Source organism: Macrosteles quadrilineatus, unplaced genomic scaffold (genome assembly GCF_028750875.1).
Source record: "Macrosteles quadrilineatus isolate MER2022 unplaced genomic scaffold, UCM_ALF_1.0 Scaffold_1__1_contigs__length_201487025, whole genome shotgun sequence".
Classification (NCBI taxonomy): Eukaryota; Metazoa; Arthropoda; class Insecta; order Hemiptera; family Cicadellidae; genus Macrosteles; species Macrosteles quadrilineatus.
The window spans coordinates 21,821,423-21,843,319 of record NW_026542594.1 but is presented as its reverse complement, the minus strand read 5'-3'; the positions used below and the strand labels follow the sequence as shown (position 1 = coordinate 21,843,319).

Below are 21,897 nucleotides of genomic sequence, written 5' to 3'. Positions count from 1 at the left end.
GAGAAATACAAGGGATTATGGGCAAAACAAATAGCTTTAAATACAACCATGATACCTGAAACTCCCAGTTTACTGCATGTGAAAACATTTAACACTTCAACAAAAATCAAAGGAAACATCAACACAAACATTTTAAAACAATAACAGTTATGAATGATGAATTGATGACGATTTATCCATCTTTACTTTTGACAAGTAATCAACATAGTATTGGTATGAATTATTGGTTAGTATATATATTGTCATCACAAGTGTATAGCTCTATACTTTTATCGCTACTGCACTTAGAGGTCAATTGGCTGTTGCCACTGTAGATAAAATAATTAATGTTATCAACCTCTCCCTGTGACCTTGCACCTTATCACCCCTTTAAAATCCCTCCCCTCACGCATGCGTCCCTTAGAGTGGCGAGGGGAAGTTCAGTGACGGGCCGGACGTACGACAATAAACACAGCGGTACCAAACTAGCGGGATGAAATAATATGTGCGCATGGTAAGTGAAAAGCAAATATTGAATATGTTTTGTGTAAAACACAAAACACATATAATAATTATGTATTTATTGGTGGGTAAAAGTTTTAAACGACTTTTCATAAACAGAAAACAAAGTTTCAATGACTAATTTTTTAATTATTTTTGTTGTCAATATAAAATTTTATTATATATATTAGCATTGACTATTAGGTACAGAAGATATTAGGCTGTTACGCTTACCATAAAATGATGTCCAATATAAAAATACAAAATCTGAAGTCTGAAAAAATTAGTTTAACTTGTTAATTTGATACACACAGTATAATTGTTAAATAAAATTGATGACTGTAAAGATAAGGGTTAAGATAATGCAACGTAGTTTAATAATAAATGTTCAAAAAATGCTATTTTAGGCATAGATTTTAAACGGTTGTATTGTTAGATCCAAGAGTAGTTGAAAATATATCTTAAGAGTTTAAAATATTAAACTTAAAGTAGAAATTTGCGTAAAAATAAAACTTAACATTAAGCAAGTTTATTGCTGAAATATAACGATGATAAGGATTAACAATATCCATGCATTTAAAATCTTTGAATGTATAGCTTATGTAGTATCTCAAAGTAAGGGATTCAGACAAGATCACTATGTCTTGGTTAAAAAGCACTAGTTTTGATGAATTGTTAATGAGAAATCTCGTTGCCCAGGCTTGGCTATGTAATAACAGGCCACACCTGATTAAAGATTACTGTCATCTCCCGACTGTATACCTAGGTCAAAGAAACGTCATATAATTTATGTTTGTCCAATTGAGTCATCACTTCAACAAAACAATGATTTAAGTGTTACACTACATTCACTTTAATATTTTACGCTAATCTGCTGATTTTTCAATAACTTTTTAGTAGAATTAAAAAATTACAGAGAAAATGTCTGTTAATTTTGAAAGATCCTCTTAAATTAAATATAATTATTTTCCTAGAACACGCGAATTGTTGAGTTAACAATGACTTGTTATACTCTAAGGCACGGTAATCTGCACGTTAGATAAGATACGTACGGGATCTAAACGATATTATTCTATAATTAATCTTATATTAATTAATTAATTTGGAAACGAAAATATTATTTTTTTAATTTTATTTGGTCAGTATCTTACTAGGCTACATTCCTGGGTGTTTTAAAATATATGTTTTCATTATACCTAACTGGTTACCGAACTTTTATCAGTAACATGAAATTAAAGAAAGATAAATACGAAATTAGGATTTAAGAAAGTAAACTTTTAAACAATAAATTACCAAAATGAAGGTCACCTTCGACAGATCATAACAGAAGGTCATTACAATCAACATATTTTTTTAAATAACTCTCTAAAAACAATTAATGTTGGTATAATTCTTGTTTTGGGCCAAGATGAAGCCAAGAACTTCTATGTACCAAAAATTGACATAATAAGAGGAAACATTTAAAATTTGATAGAACAAATATTTATAGGATCAAGTTAATGCGTTAACTCATATTTGTATTTATATTTATAATTTGGGTCTTCATTTAGTCGACATTCACATCAAAAGCTTATAAATGTGAAATTTGTGTAGAATATTAATATTTTTTGAATTTGCATAAATCAATATTCAATTTAAAATAAAATTGTCATAAAACAACATACATTGGAAAATATATTAGTAAATAAAATGCATTTTAGACTTCTAGTAAAATGTTTCATTTAAAATTATAGATTTACCTGAGTGATTTTGGCTTCTGGGATTTCAACCGAAAAGGTAATGGTGCACCGGGTGTGTAAACGTTTGGCAAAACTATGCAGCGAATTGAGCCAGAGACTTTTTTATGGTAAGTGATGAAAAAATATTAACTGTTTTCGAGATCAAGAACAACTTCTTTTAAACTAAATAGATGATTTGAACAATATAACGGGTAATGCAAAACGTTGGCTAATATTGCAATAAGCTGGGGTTTTCAGTATTCAACATGTATGATTCATTTACATTGATAAGAATAATAATCTGTGTCTTAATTAAAGGCATTTTCAATTCTAGAATAAGTAATAACTCTTATTTGGCTCGCCCCCTTTTTTGGTTGGGGGATTGTTGGAAATATCATCGGAGAAAATCCGTTTCTGAGTAAAATAATACAGTAATAAGAAGATGGTAAAATTCTATCTAGTCTAATGCAACTGAATTGTTTTTTATGAAGAAATATTAGGGGGGGGGGGGTTGAATTGGCGAGGGGGGATGTAATTTTTACACACTTTTCTAAATTATTCCTTGGTTTTAAAACAAAGACTAGTAACTGTGAAAGATTTCTAGTCCATTGCCACGATGAAAAACAGTGTTTGAAGAACTGTTGGGGGGGGGTTCATCTATTTGTTGAAGGGGGGGGGGGGGGGGGGGTTCGTATGAAAAAATTCTAAATTATTTGAATATAGGGGTTTATTAAGTAGGGGGTGTTGAGTTATAAAAGTTTTAAAAAACGTGTTATGTCGTTTTCAGATTTCCGTGATGTTTTTTTTTGCGTGTGAGGGGGGGGGGTTGGGGTTAGGAATAAAAAATTTGACTTTTGTAAAAGCTCTATCTAACGTGTTGTGCTAGCAAGTTAAGGTGTTACAAATTTACTATCACATCTTGAACTCTGACGGAATTCACAGTAGTATTGAAATTGCGTAACCATTTTCTGATCATAATTTTAAATATTTACTCTATAAGTCAATTATTATAACATTTTATTTCAAGAGAATGTTTTTTAGTAAGTGCCTCTATAAGTCTTATTTTTACCAAAATGAATTTGTGCAATGATATCTTAAAGTCTTGCGTTAAACTTAAATATTTCCTCTTAACACTTTTAAGACTTAACAATATTGTTAAGTATTCTGGCAACATTGTAAATATTTCTATTGAAGTAGCATTTGTCACACTAAAACTAATTTATCAGTTATAAATTGGTAACTTGTGTCCTTACATTATAAATACGGATTGAAATATCAAACTGTGAACACTTTGGAAGTTACACAACAACGCTAATATACACCATAAGTTGTGGGACCACTTTATCGAGTACAATAAGGTCCCAAAATTAAGACGAAGTATGTTAAAGATCTAGCTTCACAAGATGTCATACGATTATGTTAAGATTTATAAATTTATTTTTTACTGATAACATGTCTATAAAACATGTACATAAAGTATAACTATTAAACATTATTAAAATAGTTTTTCTAATTCAACAAGTGTTAATAATGGTAACCTGTGGATCGAAATACATTTAAATGCAAATACAGACTAATTTCATTTGAATTTGACAACACATCGTCGTGTATTTATTGACATCGTTGCAGATTTCAAAAGCGCATTTGGATTATTGCAATGAAACAACAAAAGAACAACGAAGCGGACATTTTATGGTTTGTGGTCACAAAAACTAATATGAATCTTTCAAAAGAATTATCGTTCCACCATATTTAAAAACTGCTTTAGATAGTTAAACTTGATAAAAATATTAGTGAGGCAAATAGAACGCATATTAATTAATTCAAATAGCAATTATAATATGTTACTTCGAAGTTCAAACAAAAAAAGTTTTTACGATATAAAGTTAATTCAAATGTTTGAACTATATATGCCAGAAATTGTAAAGTAACAATTCTGTTGGAGTGTTTAATGATCAGTATCGAGCTTACAAAGACAGTTTTTTTAATTATTTTTAAATTGTACAATAAATTGATGATACTATTATCATGAAACTTCATGAGCTCATTGTCGTGCTGTATGCAAACTTAGCAATCTCATCACGCAGTAAAAGCCTAACATATTTTCGCCAAGTTATTTCGACAAGTAGTGAGCTTTTTTGAAGAAAGACATGTAAATTTTAACATTGCCACACAATTTCAAAATAAGTTCAAATTTAAAATTTTTATCATTAGAATTAATGGTGTACAATTAATTATAATGACGAAATAATATCGCAGCATGTGTTTATAAACAAGTAAATATACGCCGTCAGTATATTATGTACATTTAGGTCTATTATTACACTGGTTTATTTATTTAAGTAGATATCCCGTCTATACATGTATGGACTAACTGTCGTAATCGTTTTATTAAAAAAGAACATAGTTCTGTGATTTGTAAAATTCTATTTCCTACGTTACTTTGTTGCTGATATAGTTAATGGATCATAAAGCTCAAAATAAGTCGTTCCATCAGTTTAAAGTAATGAAAAAATTTGTGTATTGGACAAAAATCTGCAAATTACACCAGCAATATGTCGATGGCTTTCAACAAAACTGGCTACAGCTTTAACATGGAGATAATATATATATTTTAATCTAATAAGTAATCAATTGTCTAATAAACGTTTACCGTATCTAAAATTATTATTAAAGGCTATTATTGACTTTGAATGGTGCGAGGAGACTTTTTTTCCTACTGTAAAATCTTGCCCCAGTTTTGATGTATATTTCATGGGGGGAACGGTTGGGTACGTATATGTCAACTAAATTCACTAAAGGTTTTTGTTAAACCTTTAGCATGATTAATAGCATGATTAATAGCATGATCTTATCGAAATTGGAGTTAAAAGAAACAACTTAAATTAGCAATTTTCAACAAATAAATAAACGGGATCAGCGGTCTGACACATACTTTCTCCCATAAGCTTGTCAACAACCTTTGAGATATTTGCTCTACGTGTTTAACATTACCAGAAGACATGCTAACTATTGTTAGCTGGTCCATAAGGATTATAAATATAGTATATCCACATTCTACAGTATAAAAAGGAAGTATGTTTCGGGATCAGTTAACGACTTAAAATATTATCACTTAAACATGTCGGGAGAGTATGGTGTTTTGTTGTAATCTATTCTTATAATAAATACTTGTACTTAGAAACGAGATTACGTTTTATATCATTGTTCACTCCGCTCAATTGGCAGACCTTATACGGCATTCCTAGTAATTTTTACATTTAACATTTTTAATTTCCATGTTATTCTTATGGAGGATAAGAAACGGTTAGTTTGCTTGTTCATGGATATTTTTCGATGAAACTTGGCATTATAGACTTTAGGCTATACCAATCTATTAATATATTACAAAAACTAAAAGAGGCCGCCAACCTCTTAAAAAAAAAAAAAATAAAAAAAAATAAATAAAACACACACACACACACACTTTATAACCCTCTCTGTAGCAGCAAACCTAGGTACTTGTTAGACCTCTTGTTATTAAAAAATATTTAAATAAAATAGCTTATTCCCTATATGGGAAATTCGCTAAAAAGGCAAATGTAAATTCGGTTAGTCTGCAGGTTTGCTGCGGCGGGGTAGGGGTATTGTATAGCTCGATCTAAACCTGTAAAAAACTTTGGAAAATATGTTAACTTTTTTATTTTTTAAAGCTTAAATTTAAATCGCTATATAATACAACGATTTACTTTTTGTCACTAATTTAAACCTACAATTATGGCAGTTTTTAAATTACTACACAATTGTAAATTATCTATTTAGAGTAGTACCATGAAGGTTTTTAGTTTCATAAGAATCACATGAAACGTTTTTTAGTCATAAAAATTTCACTTTTATTACAACTTACTAAAACTAATATAAAGTAATTAAAAATACGGGTCATGATCATTCACAGTAATAATTACAAACACATATCAAGTGGAGTATAATTTGCCCAGACACCCGTATGCTTGTATGCTTGTTAAAGCTTGCAAACATTACTAATATTTGTTATTCTTATTTAGTACAATGTAAGAAACTGATCCTTAGTGATTAATAACAATTTAAATATCAACCTTTGTACTACTATTATTATTTGTCAGGATAAGTTAGTTTGTGTAAGACAATAAGACAGATTAACCAAAAACTACTTTAGAAATGAATTTCAAAATGCTCTACCAACATGTTGATAAAAGAGATCCATACAAATGTCTGGAGCCCAGCATAACATGTACTGTTGTGTATGGTGTTCCCTTGAACACTGTAAGTCGTTATTTCGCAATGCTAATTGTTTTCGCAATGTTAATTGTTGTATGAGTAACCTCAAGTATTAGGTGACCACTGACCACTAACTTTATGGCGACTAATATTAATGTTTGGTGCTAAGCACTACAATTTTGTTAAAACTCTATTTCTTAAGTACATTGATAATACATTTTTTCAAGTAATTTTCCAAGTTCCTCAAAGACTGATGACTCTATCAAGTTTTTACAAGATCTGACAAGCCGACACGAAATCGCCATTAAAGCCACCTGAGGCTTCTCAACGGTACCGACCCCCTGTACTTTAGAAGCAATCATGTTGGAATCAGGAGACCCTCATTGAATATTATATTTTTAAAGTACTACTAAACGTTACATTTCTGTCAATTTTTCACATAGTCTTTTGCTTCAGTTCAACCTTATGTCAGACAGTTTTAGTTACAAAAAAGGTTACAGTAATTTTCACTGCGTAAAGATAATAATTAATTTTTCTTGAAATTAAATTGATGTTGTTCATAAAATAAGCATAATTGTTTTAATTCAATTGATAAATAGCCTACATAGGAAGAACACTTACATTTTCGTATTAGTTAGGAAAAAATTAATCACACATTCAATATATACTTTTAGGCTATATAATAATATAATTGTGTCCAACTGTATGTTTGTTACTTAATAACGTAAAACTACTGAACCGACTGGACCTAAATTTTACATAAATGTAGCTAGCATACCAAGGATCCGTTTAGCACTATTTACGCTCCGATACTCGAGGGCTTTGCCTCTTTACACCAAAGTTGACAATCAAAAGTTGTCAACCAAAAGTTTACAACCAATAGTTGACAACTAAAAGTTTACAACTAAATGTTGCTCCTCACTAATTTAGAGCAACTAGTAGAAAACTTGTTGCCAAAGAATAGGCGCGTAATAATAAGTACAGTGTGTCAAGGATGTCGTCGGCCATTTCAAGATCAAATTTTCCGTATTTTGGAAAAATCACCATTAAAAATAAAAATTTCTAAAAATTCAAAAATACCTGGAGATATTATGGATTAGTACCTACATACAAATTTTAATCAAAATCAGACCACGGGCGTGGTGTGTAGCTCTGTACACATCCAGAGTTATTAGGCATAATTAAGATATTTAAATAGAAAGATAGCTAACATCTACCCTATTATAATAATTAAAATAATTCAATATTACACATTTACAATATGTGTACAATATGGGAGGGGGAATAGTTCTCCACTAGTTTTCAACAAGTTGCTTGCGCAAAGCGCGTAGCAACTAGTCTTCAACTTTTTGTTGTCAACTTTCTTTGATCTTACCGACTCTCCGCGGGAAACCAAAATTAAGTGGGAAACTTGTTGCTCCACTAGTTGACGACAGAAAAGTTGCTGAATTTTGTAGAAAAAGCAACAAGTTTCCGAAACTAGTCGAAAACCTGGTTGTCAACTTTGGTGTAAACGCGGCTTTAGGTATTCAAAGTGAAGATTTTAGTAAATATTGATTGGTCTGGGGCTGCATTGAGAAAACTCATGTACAACAACAATGTATACATACTTTTGCTATGACAGATCAATCTAAACAAGCAGAACTGTCGAACTGATTTCATTTTCCAATATCACACAACTAACTGAAAAAAATGTAATAATCCGCAAAACCATGTGGCAGGTTTAATTATTTTAAGATTACGGACATTAATTATGGAAATAAGTAAGATTATATTGCCAATGTCTGTGAAAATCTAGGCTCTGTCCCCGGTTTTTAAAATAAACATGCACTAACTATTTGTTTATGGATGTTTGTATAAATATTAAATAGTAAGAATGAGATTTACACGATTTGAATAGTTTTATATTTGTATTTTAAAATGCTCATTTTTAAAACCATTGATTACGTAACCTGATCAGGTGACTCAAGCAGTTTTAAAACAATAATAATTGTTCTTTGAATATTTAACTTTAAAATGCAACGTATTTTTAAGTTAAATATTTGAACGGAAAATCAATATCTCCACTTTTCCCAGTAGTGAAAGAAAATGACTATCTTCATTTTAATCTTACTAACTCGTACCTGGATGTGTTCTTGTACAAGTAATGGTTACGGAGATAATTGTAAGAAATTTCAATTTATAATTGCCATGCCATACCTATGAAGAATAAGATTCGCTGTAGTTTGCTTGTATATAGATACTAGCTGGCCCGACAGAAGTCGTCCTGTCCTAATGTAGTTTTATGTCAAATGCTCGTTCATTTTCAAGATGAGCTCGTTCGCATGGCTCAATCACGTCCTGGTTGAAGTTCGTTCGCTACGCTCACTCACCTTTAGGTTGGTGCTCGTTCGCTGCACTCACTTGCTCTCAGGATAGCTCGTTTGCTACGCTAACTCACTTCCAGGCTGAAGTTCGTTCGCTACGCTCACTCACCTTTTGGTTGCAAGTTAGCTTTTGTCATAAATAAGAAAACATAATAGTGCTGTTAGTGTGTGTAGTTAGTGTGTTCACACAAACTATCCTTGAATATTGCTTAATAATACCTGAAAGTTTCATTACAATCTATTGAGCGGTTAAGGAGTCCATTAAGGACAAACATACATTGGATTATATATAGATGTGTTGATCACATTTAGCAAATTGGTTTATTTTGTCCTTACAGTTTTTGACTAAAATATACCAAATTGACTTCCCGGTAGCAGTATCAGTAAACGTAAGTACTACTAAATGAATTATAAATAATAAAGGCCAAAATTAGTTGTAATTAAAACTATGGTTCCCCCCTTTTTATTAAGTTTACAGTAAAAACTATAAACTATACTGAGCCATGGCCCACTGCTGATAATTTAAACTGACATCAGATAACTTTGTGGTTTTTGTTTTTTATATCTAGCAAAATGCAAAAGATCCCAAAGGAGTGGATACGATTTAGGTTCATTGCTATCGTTTGAGGCTTTGAATAGGTTAAATGTTATTGACAGCTTAGATAAGGCCTAGAACTATAAAAACTGCTTTTACAACTTCCTAGGCTTAACAAAATCCTGGTTAAAAGAGACCGTGTTTTTGATAAGTTGATAAAATGGAGTTTCGTTGAAAGTAATACTTGTAAAATAACCTAAAACATTCATTTATATTCTATATTTTACATTATAATGCTTGTACCACCAATTTTTTTGATATAAAAAAGTTAATATATTTTATATTAATTGAGCGGAGCGAGCGAAGCGAGCGAAGCTCTTTGGGATCAACTTCAATGCAACAAATAGAGAAACATCACTCAATAACGGATGAAAGCATTCCAGCCAAACTTAACAAAATTATTTAGACTAATAGTGAGATGGTTTTTAAACAAACCAATTTCAATTAGATAATACTAATGCAATTTAAAACCAAGTTAAAATTTCGAATATTTAACATTTAGGCTTATGGGACTAAAGTAGCCATGAAAGTTTTTTTGTTTACAATAAAAATGTAAACAAGAGAATCATAAGGTATTTCTGAACTTTCTAGACTTTTCTTTTAAACGTTTTTAAACCATTCCTATAATTTTAATAAACAAGAAAATGGCGTTAAAACATTTTTTAAGGCGCGGAATTTACTGAAAATTGAGAAAATATACGGAAAAAAATAGTCGGAAAATATACGGAACTACTTTCTAAATGCGCGGAGCATAAACAAGGAGAGGAGGGATACGGACCGGTGACTACTTTCTTGGGAACCTATTTGTGCTGCCAGCTGATTAGAAACAGCCAATGTTAGAAATCAGGATTTAATAAGCGATATATCAAACCGCATCGAAATCGATATTTAATCCGATAATACCTCACAGGTTATATTATGTTGAATTACATCGACGGTGTAGTAAGTTGTTATTACACTTATTAATAAAACGCAGATTGAACACTGATCTAATTTAGGCATGTGGGGAAGGTAGGTCGGGGTTTATGAGTATTCGTGACTACAATAAGTGTTTTGAAGTAAGGTTAGATTAGGAAGGTAAAGTGTAGGTTATAGGAAGGTGATCGGGTTGTTTATTTGTGTTGCACCATATAATTTTTATCTTTTGGAATAGTTGGTTAAACGAGGAAACGATTTCAAAAATGCTTGCATTATGGTCTTAACAAGCAATCTACAGTATTCTAGCATTGACTTGAAATGAAGTCAATGATTCTAGCAAATTACTACATAAAAACCAAATGAAAAGAACATTTGGATTTGGATCTTTGATCATAGCAAAACTAACATATAATTTATGATATGTGAAAAGTTGTATATCATGAAATACTATTCTGTTATATTAATAATTGTTCGGAAAATCCTCATTATAATGGCTCGGCTGAAAATGGAATCTGCATTTTGTGAAACAGTAATTTGGTAACAATTCAGTAATTTCAAATGTTGATAACAGTAGCCTATCCTTTATAAATACTGTTATTTGATTGCCAAGCCACGGACTATACATACGTCCAGTTACAACCGTAATAAGTTACTAATTAATTACCTGGGCTTATAGAATTACACTTTTAACCACGGTATGGATAATTGTCTAGGCCTGTCCAGAAGTAGGCTACTAATTTCTAATTATATTATCTACTTTGTATAATGGCATGTCTTCCCTTCTTATTATTATTCTGTTTTCACTTAAATCAGCTGAATGCGATGTTACTTATTTACTTATGTTACTTAAAGTTTGAAGGTTGATGTTACTTATGTTTAGGCCTAAATTTCAGCTATCTTATTTTATTGTTCAATAAGTAAGTCTTTTTGCAGTTTTTACGTTTTTACACATTGAAATACATGATTGATAATTCAGTTCATTTTAGTATTTTAAAGGTGTTTTACATTTGAGTCTTACATTAAAATAGCCCTACATTTTTCGTAAGCCTATGTTTTATCTTTGACTATCAATACAACTTATAGACATTCCATCCCCATGTTAAATTTGTAGCCAGCTTTTTCATCAAAATCTTCTGTATCAAATGGCCAATGGTATTATTAAGGACTGTATTAAAATGCTGTCTCTAAATCGTCCTAATAATGGTAGAAGACCTACATTCCAGTATACATTACAATCATACCCTCAATCAAAAATACTTGGTATTAACAATCATAAATTATTTCCAGCAAAGAAAGCTGAGTTTAACCGATTGCAAGGGTTGAAATGAAGACCAATGTTTATGTTGCACAGTTGAATTTAAATGCCAAATTTCCCCTCCTGATGTTATACTTCAATACTCGTTTTTTTAATAGTTACTGTTTTTTTTTATACTTAAATACTTTAACCGATTGTAAGGGTGAAAAATGAAGCCCAATGTTTTTGTTGTAGGCTACAGTTGAATTTGAATGTTAAATTTCTTTTCTCTTTTTTATACTTTAATGCCCTTTTTGGGTGTTAATATCAGATTCCAACTACTGTAATATTTTCCTGGTCAAAACTACCATAATGCTCTTCTGGAAGAGGTATCTGAATAACAAGATGTAGTTTTAAAACAAATTTGAATTATTATAATTTTAATCAATAAAACCAGCATTAGTACATCTATAGTATTGACTTTTTTACATTTAGTTACTGATACAAATATCAAATCACGTTTGTTCCGCTCAACTGGCTTTCACCTCTCTGAAAGCAACCCTAGTTAGAGAAGCACTTTCCCCTTTAGATTTCATGTTTTAATGTGGTGTAAAGTTGATAAACTAGGCGTAATATCTTTTGCGAATGCTTAAAGCTACTAAAACAATTTAATTTAATATATAAAATTCTCGTGTCACAGTGTTTGTCTGCAAACTCCTCCGGAACGACTTCACCGATTGTTATGAAATTTGGTGTGTAAATTCTGTAGGTATGCGAATCGGACGTAAACTATTTCCCGTTTCGAAATTCTTAAAAGGGCTCCGCCCCAGTGGCTCTGGAGTTCGGATTGTTGCGTTGATGTTTCGATAGATGAGTATCAATGAATTAAATAGCTTATTCCCTATATGGTAAATTCGCTAATAATAAAATCAGATTGATGGAAAATACGTTAACAAGCAGGATGACGTAGGTAGCCTATACTTTATACTTCTATGTATCAATGAATCTTTTTTATGGATTTAGACATGGAAAAGAATGAGAAATATACCTTTATTTCAGGCATCTTATTAACCTAACATACTACCTAACTTAACAGGGATTTCAAATACCGAGAGTTTACGTTTGGAGAGACTTGTTACCTTAACTTAAAACGACATTTATAATAATATTTATAATTAACATTTAACGAAATTGTAGGGAAGAGTAACAATTCTAAAGGTTCAAAACAACGGTAACAATCGGAAACAACGATAAAAATACTACTGTTTCAGATTTGTATTATTTTTGCGATATGATTAAAAACACAGGTAGTAGCCCAATACTAATAATTTCTTGAGCAATTTATGAATGGATAAACATATTGTCTGTGCAAGGGGTAAAAAAAGTTGACAAGGTAAACAAAATCAGTATATTTTTAATCATAGATTAATGTAGTTAGATTTTGGTAGCATACATAAATACTTTTGGTTCTGTTACATGTACTCCACAATTAAAATAACCATATTGTATTGTTATACCAAATAACAGAATCTTACAGTATCCACTTGAGAGCCACGATACTCAGAATCCTATTGAGGGCGGCTATTACACAACATGTTATAACATTAAACATTATTTTACAGTATTTATTACAACGTATTAACCAAATAGTAAGTATGCATTAGGTAATATTACATGCAAAATAAACAAGACATAAGTGTTTGATCGTCGAATTTCATGGTTTGAAAACTGGCTTTACTAAACATTTGAATAACGGTGAAACTTAACTTAAACTGTTTGTAGATTAAGACGTTTAAACTATTTTCATAATATTTATTTCATAATGTGTAAAGCAGATTTCGTTCGAGCATTTTACTACCTTAAAAATAATAAATAAATTTGTTTTACTTAAGTTTTTAAATGTTTGATTTTATTCTTTTTTGTGTTTTATATACTCCTCTAGAAGTTTTTACGTTTTTATGGCGGAGCAGTCCAAGTGTAGGTTTAGATTTTTTAGATAAGATCACTCGTTTAAATGACAAATGGAATTTATATTTGATGTTAAAAATATATTGTGTGCATATTAATTTTTATTTTACGTTTGAAAATGGAAGTGTTACAAATAAAATGAAATGTTTGGCTTGGATCATATAAACTACTACTTAATGTTACATTTATTTGACCCTTTTTGTGTTAAATAAACCTGATGAAATTTATATATATTATACTAGCAGAGTACCTGTTCTTCGTCCGGGGTTGGCATATAAGTATAAAATGCTTATTGCACTTATACTCAAGCTTTGCATTTTCAATGCAGTTTGATAAAATTTTCTTCTTTAAATTAACGGTATACTATAGTATTACACATCTACCATAGCCATAATGTTCTACCATTTCATCTAAACAATAAAGAAAAATTATTTATTAATAATTCGCAAAATATCACAAATTGTTCATGAAATTAAAAACATAAACAACTGTAAACAATCCTACTTTGACAGTTCTCATTGCGTATCACAGCTTTTTGTTGCTGCTTAGTTCAAATTAGCTGTTTTCATAAATGCAAAGAAAAATATAATAGTGCTGCATTCTGTTGGTAAATCTTATAACTTTTTAATACTTTTGCATATCATAGAACCAACTTTTTTAGTTGAAACAGCTGACAAAATACTTTAATTCCCTTAAAATATGAAAACTCATAAGGTTAACATGGGGAACTACAGAGCCACTGGGGCGGAGCCCGAAAGGATTTTTGAGATAAGAATATGCCTATACGTTAATGGGGAATGTGAGCTATCATCATGCCAAATTTCAGCCCAATCCGTCCAGTAGTTAATGCGTGATTGAACTTCAAACACACAAACAAACAAACAAACTTTTACATTTATAATATTAGTAAGATATGGATATCTTAGAATTATTAATTATGATATGTTCTAATGTATGTAAATTCAAAATCGTATTTTCATCCACCTAACTCAAAAGGGACTATTTCAATCCTAAATGTCCATCAACCAGTGCTTATTTATTGTCACACCAATCACACAGTGTCATTTACAAAGTCGGCTGACAGCATTTTTTACATCACTGTTATCAGCTGATCAACTATAAAGAAAAGGGTCTACTAGCATTTTGTAACATGAATATTTTTAAACTCTCCTAGTGAAACAGCAAATCAAAAGTTTTGCTGATATTTGAATGATTTGTTCGTTCTTTTTGTACCAGTTGGCTTTAATCTTATTTTATTTATTTTCCAACGGCTGACGCCAATACATAAGAAGATTCAGATTATGATACAATTTAAAAGAAAATAACATACGCAAAATGTGAAACAATTCAGATCAGTAACAAGCAATAGCATTTGACAACAATAATTGAACAATATATACAAATAACAATAAATAGCGACAATAAATACAAGTTAACAAACAGGAAGAAGTTAACAACAACAATCTTTAGTTCAAGAAAATTGTAAATAATGAATTTGGGTGCAAAAACAGAAACAAAATTTTGCATTAACCAAAACAAGCAAATTAACAAACCAAACATAACAGAAAAAATGAGAACAATCTGCAGTGATAATTTAAAAAAACCAGAAAGGACAGTTGAGAAATTTGCGTAACAGAGAGGGACAGGCACAAAACATAGAAACACATATTCGTACATATTCGCACTATGTTTTGATTTGTTCAATGTAATAATAATATGTAGCCTTTGACTATTGAAATTACTAGACATTTTTCCCCATGTTAATGTTGTCGCAATCGTCGTAGAAGATGTGAGCCACCGACAGATTGTACTCATCTAAATTATTAATTTCTGTAGAATACACAATCATTTCCCAAATCAAACTAATTGAATTTCAGACACTAGCAGTCTGTGACTGACTCACAGAAATGTCTATGTCCTTTTTCTTTAAAGGATTTTGATTAATAATAAGCCTTTAGAAGTATGAGTGAGACACAAACAAATAATGAGGTAGATATAATGAACAAATTGAATAATCAAGCGCTTTGGCTAGGTCTTATTGAATATAAAACGTATATTCATCATAAAATAAAATGAATAAACGAACTAGATTGAGTGCAACAAATAAACTCAATATCCAGCACACGATCAATCATTCTCTTCTATACTTTGATACAGATGCAATTGAAATCTGCAAAATAATTGAAATGAATTGTCGGGAGCAGGGAACCCTGCTTAACCGATTCGGTTTTCAAAGCCCAGTTAGAATTATGTTTATCAATACATTTTTATAGGTAGTAATAATCATTAATATCCAATTTATGATTTGTAAAACGTTAATTAATTATTAATGGAAGTAACTGAAATAACCTTAGCATGGTCGAGTAAAAATTTACCCTTCGATTGGTCCTCGCCTTGTCCCAGTCTGGGATTCTGATAAACCAAAACTGTAATTGGAACGCTGCATATTTCCCTAGGCCCCACTTGTCAGTGCAGCAGATGTAATGCAGAGAATGTGAAAAAGTTATCACACTTCAGGAGTACGTTTTTTAAATAAAAAAAATAAACTTAGATAATAAAGGTAAGTAGTAAGAGGTACTTAAAAGCTTTGTCTATATTGTTCCTATTACACGCTCATTACGCATTTTTTAGACTGAATAAAAATGATATCCTATAAAAAGCCCCATATATCTTTAAACGTTACAAACGTTTAACCTACAAGATCGATGTGAATTATCGACACAAAATTGGTTGCATTTTGTTTTTCTTTTGACAAATAAACATGATCTAAATCAGGCCCTGTTTATTGAAAACCCACATGGAAACTGATAATCTGGTTGTTTAGAACTGTATGATAATATTGTTTTGATACAAATCCTCACCGAAAGATATTTATGAAATTTAAAATGAGGCCTAAAGGTGAGGAAGGACTGTGTTAGATTGAGCAACTGATACATTGTAAAATATAATTATTCTTTTTTGAGCACCTGGTATGTATTAAACTTGATTTGTCAGTTTCATCATCATCAATATGGGCTGCAGCAAAGTCACTCTACGATGGATGTATCCTCATCACGTAGCGGTCAGCAATCCTTATATTTCACCAGGATAGCTTGGTGTGCCAGAGTTCTTTTGCATCAAACTCGTTTATCGTTTAAAGTTAATAACTGTTTAAAACAAAAAAAAAATTAAATACTATCTAAGCAATTATATTTAGGTAGTATTTTACAAATATTCATGCTGTATTCAACACTTAAATTATTTGTAATTTTTAGAAACAATTATTTTTCGAGGCTTAAAGTATATTTCAGATCGAAAATCATTATCAATATTTGTAAATAAAAATCACTCTATATCGTTGAATATGCGAGACTATTTATTCCGAATGAATTTGTATCAAGACAATAATTGATAAAATAAACTAGTATTGTAAATCATAGCTGAAATATGTCATACGAGAAGGTAAATATTTTTAAACCAACACAGCAGATCAGAATACCTAACATTCTGCTAATAATTTCAACATTCTCTTAATAATCGGCTTCAGTTAAGCATCCTTCACTTTGAAATGATCCTTTTCTGATGTATAAAATATTAAAATTTGTAATTTGAAGTTGTTTGCAATATGCTCATACATTTGATTAAGACTATTACCGATGGTTGTGTAAACACTGAAGGGAAACTAAAAGCCTATAAATGTAGTAATACAAATACAAGTCAATTACATTAATTAATTATAATTATTATCATTTGAGCAATAGTAACTTAATTGAAAAATAGTGACCAAGAGTTTGTAATCTTATGAAATTTTTTGTAAAATATACAAACTTTGTTCATCACAAATGAAATGGTCCCACAGTCAAAAAAAGGAAATCAGTTTTACATTTGTGGCTCACAACATACACACTTTCAAAGTAAAGGTGACGTTGTTGTGGTTTTGACATTTGATTAAAACGCGGTTTTCATTCGTCAGGGATTCTTACTTATTTTTTGGTATAGTTACTTGCTTGTATCCAAATAGGCTAATAAAAAAAAAAAATGATAAAAATGATATCTTCATCGTAGGTGTTAGCCCCTGGATTGCCAAATTATGTTAAAAAAGGTGCAAATACCTGCTAAGCAATCCAACATTGCTGTTTACACAACAAGTTTCGGTGCCTGTGTGGTCTGACTTCCTGCAGTCTGGACTCAAACCCCGCCGGGTTAGCGTAGTTTGTTTTCTTAACTGATCAGTTACCATAAATGTCTCGAGTTCGTGTTTGTGTATGACGCTCTTCGTATGAAGAAAGAAAACCATCCTTGTACAGCCTGATGATGGTTCCACACAGGCACCGAAACTAGTTGTGTTAACAACAATGTTGGATTGCTTAATAGCAGGTATTTGTACCTTTTCTAATACTAATGTTATTTTGATTGTGATTTTTAAAACCGCATTATCGAAAAAATACTCTTCTTAAAATTTATTAATTGTGTAATTATTGGAAAATTACATTCCTACAATTAGATAATAATACAAAACAACCTTGGTTTATACTTTTATTATTTTTATATATGAACATGTGTGATTTAAATATAATACATTATTCTATATATTTATTACGACTACTACACACGTTAAAACCACACCTGCCATTTAGAATATGGTATGGGACTGCTTTTAGAAGGAAGATAATTTCTAAGTAGACTAGAACATCATGAAAGGTCAAGTAAATTTTATTGTAACAATGTAACAATCATTCATTTTACTTAAATTTTTAAATTTGAATAGTTTATGAAGTTTTAAAAACTACTGTAAAATAAGAAGTTAAATTGAATAACACAGTCACTTGATTAGCCTAGTGGTTATAGCGCTGGACTCATCCTCAGGGACTTGGTTCAAAATCTGCCAATCACAAATAGCTAATAAGTGATAATAACGAGGGCAGATGATTCAAAGCGTAATTCTAAATGTTAGTCTATATAATGTTAGACATTCAAGAAATAAAACATCCATGGGGACATTCTCAACTAAATGAAACAGCATCTAATAATAAAAAATAACAATAATAATTTTAATCATGTGTTATTAACAAATATTATATGATTGTATGGACATATAATCTATACTGTATATTTAATACGCTACATGTTTTTTTTGTTAAAACTATTTTGAGAGAACGGCTGGGCGTAGAAACTTGGTAGCAGTAAAAAAATGAGGTAGATTCCCTTGGGGCTCTGCCCAAGTGGCCTTAAAAGTTCCCTCCCCGTGTTATTATTAGGGAGGGAAAAACGGGGTTTTTGTGGAAATTAATTATATTTTAAAGAATGGCTGTCCATAGAAGCTTGGTAGATGTGTCCAAAGATAGGTCTTGGTCTGTAAATGAGCAATCAAAAGAGAAATGAGGTGAATTCCCTTGGGGCTCTGCCCCAATGGCCTTTAAAGTTCACTACCTAGATTTGTTTATATAATGACCGTATGGATAATTTTAACCTACTTTTTAATGAAACAGCTGTTAATATTTATATTGTGTTTCAAAGGTCACGTATTGTAAGAACTAATTTACAGAATCTGGAAAAATGCAACTAAGTAATACTATGCTATAAAATCATTGAATGTAGAAGATATCATCAAAGAAACAAAGAACTGTCTAAGAAACAGTCAAATATTCCTTATCAAGTTAACTTAATACATTGTTAGTACCATTTTGAACTAATTTAATACATCATTCATGAAATTATACATTGGACACATACAACATACCCAAACATATACATTGGATTGTACATTGGGGTTTTTTGTGGGTATTTGACATTGGACCATCTACAAACCAAGATCTTAGACATCTCTACCAAGCTTCTACGGACAGCCATTCTCTCAAATTAGTTGTAAAAACCCCGTTTTCTCCTCAAGAAGATTAACATGGGAAGGGAATTTTAAAGGCTGATGACAGAGCCCAAAGTAAATTGAACTTGCTTTTCCTTTGATGGCTCATCCCGAGGCCAAGACCTTTCTTTAGACACCTCTACCAAGTTTCTATGTCCAGCCGTTCTCTCAAAATAGTTTCCACAAGAAAAAACATATGTCGTTTTAAATATATAGATGATATTGGATAAAACTTATTATGCTATTTTATATCCACCGAACGAATATAGTTTTGAAATAAACAACGAAATACTTTAAAAAAAGTACTAGGTGAAGAAATGGTGTACAGTATTAAGCGTCAACTCTGACGACAGTTCTGATAATTTTCAATTCCCTGTAGAGTTCCTTAACAGCCTTTTTGAAGGAATTGGTCTTCCACGACACAGGATAGGTCTGATACTTGATACCTTTGTTATGCTGATGAGAAACTTAAACAATAGAAGAGGTATCGTAAATAGGACACGAATGAGGGTCACTGGGCTATATACCAATACCATTGAGTGTGAAGTGTTAACAGGATCGAGCCACGGTCACGTATTTTGATTCCTAAGGTTAAGCTTATTCCATCTGTATCCCTATTTCCTTTTAAAATGTCTAGTCATAACAGAAACTGACGATTAATTTGTTGATAGCGAAAATTTCATCCATACAACAAATGTAGTTTTCAAAGATATTCTGTTAGTAAAGAATTTAAAGGAGTGGTAGTGTATAACTTATTTTAAATGGTATGTTCCTAACAAACATATTACATATATTTATATCATAAAGGTTTGCAGTTGACCTATTTACGAAAGTATAATATAATTAATAACCAGGGCATAAACTAGCTCTTTTCAACCAGACCTCAAGTTTTACAATCGAGGCGAAATCGAGGTCGGAAAATGAGTGAGAGTTTAAAAGACACTTTTGGCCCGTGTCCAAACGAACTGAGCTAAAAACAAAAATTTCAATGAAAAGGTAACTTCTTAACATCTTCAACTTTTTAGTAAGTGATTCAATTATTTCGTCTTTTACAATTGTGTACATTATACTATTGATATGTCGAACTATTCACAAGAATATGCAACAATGCAACAATAAGCTACAGCCGATGTAATCAATTGACTCCCTAGGGAGTAAAAGAACTACCTAGACCACCAACACATGTATTAAAGGCTGTTTTTGCTGCAGTAACCAATGATGAAAAAAATAGATCTTTAACGTCCCTCCCATATGTTTATAGGTTTACCTAACCCGCCATGTTAAACTTATACCAAGCGTGATGTATACAACTTCTTTACTTCTCAAGTGAAGTAAAGTTGAAAAAAAAAACTCACTCGGTGAGGTAATGAAACCCATTTAAATAACACTGAGTGCTTAACTTAAAAAAAATATACCTCTATGGAGCCAACGACGTTCAACGCTAGAAATCAGCTGTGCGCTTGAATTTTATTGTTATGTTTTGAAGAATTTTATTGTTATGTTTTGAAGAATTTTCTTAACCTAGCTTTTGTTTGTAAATGAACGTTACTATTAGAAGATGAGTGAAATGGATAGTGAAAAATATTGTTCGTGACCTCCTGTATATTGTCGGGTCAGGTAAAATCTTGCACGTCACGTTACGCAAGAGCGTGTTTACATCACTTAGGTAAATTATGTAACTCGCTTCCACGGTCACGTATTTTGATTCCTAAGGTTAAGCTTATTCCATCTGTATCCCTATTTATGTATCCCTATAGTAAGTTTATGACGTAAAAACGCTCTTACTACACTTGTAAGGTAAATAGCTATTAGCTTTTTGGAACTCTCAACAATCTTCCGGATTCACTTCGTGAAACTATTCTTAAGTGAACATTAGGGAGCCTGATACAATATAGTGCAAAATACAAATCCCACATATTTCATTTGGGGAACACAGTAGGCCTACTGATAATTGTTAATGTTAAACTTTCAATTAAATAGTTTTGCTCTACTTCTTTTTCCTTCTTTTTCCTTCATTTTATTTTTTCGTCACCTGCGATAAAAAGGTCATTAAAGTTGACAATTAATGATGTCAAACTTGAGTGTTTTGAAAATAATAATGAACGAGCCTTTGACCCAGCATATCATTGGTAAGCATGACAACCCAAAAAGGGTTTGTACAGTACTAAAAACTGTACTAAATGAATATATCTTACTGCACTCATCATCAAGTAGTGAGATGTGATAAACGCATCTTTTATATCAAAACATCTTTTTTTGTGTCAAATTTGGGGCTACCTGCTCCATACTCGTTGTAATGACTTAACGTTTTCTGATAGTAAATTTAACGTTATTTCATACTCTATATGACCATCTGGTTTTTCAACAACTACGGCATTGTCTATCTAATCTACGGACTCACTAACATGAATGATTATACCTTAAGCTTGTAGCAGTTCTAAAGTGTAACGAAATTTATTGTTTACTTTAAATGAAATTTACTGGAAATTGCTTTCGTTTGTTTTTGGTCCTGGTTAGGATTAGACATGTATGTAAGATAA

The 21,897-nt window shown here is 31.1% G+C and overlaps 1 protein-coding gene across 1 annotated transcript in view; it reads left to right on the top strand.

Annotated features, from left to right (window-relative positions):
• Window positions 1–455: 455 nt before the first annotated feature.
• Window positions 456–21,897, top strand: part of LOC128995115 (G-protein coupled receptor GRL101-like) — a 119,057-nt gene continuing 97,615 nt past the window's right edge. The window contains exon 1 of the mRNA XM_054420021.1: window positions 456–493. Coding sequence (XP_054275996.1) covers window positions 483–493 — 11 coding nt within the window. The 5' untranslated portion in view covers window positions 456–482. The remainder of the gene's footprint in view (window positions 494–21,897) is intronic.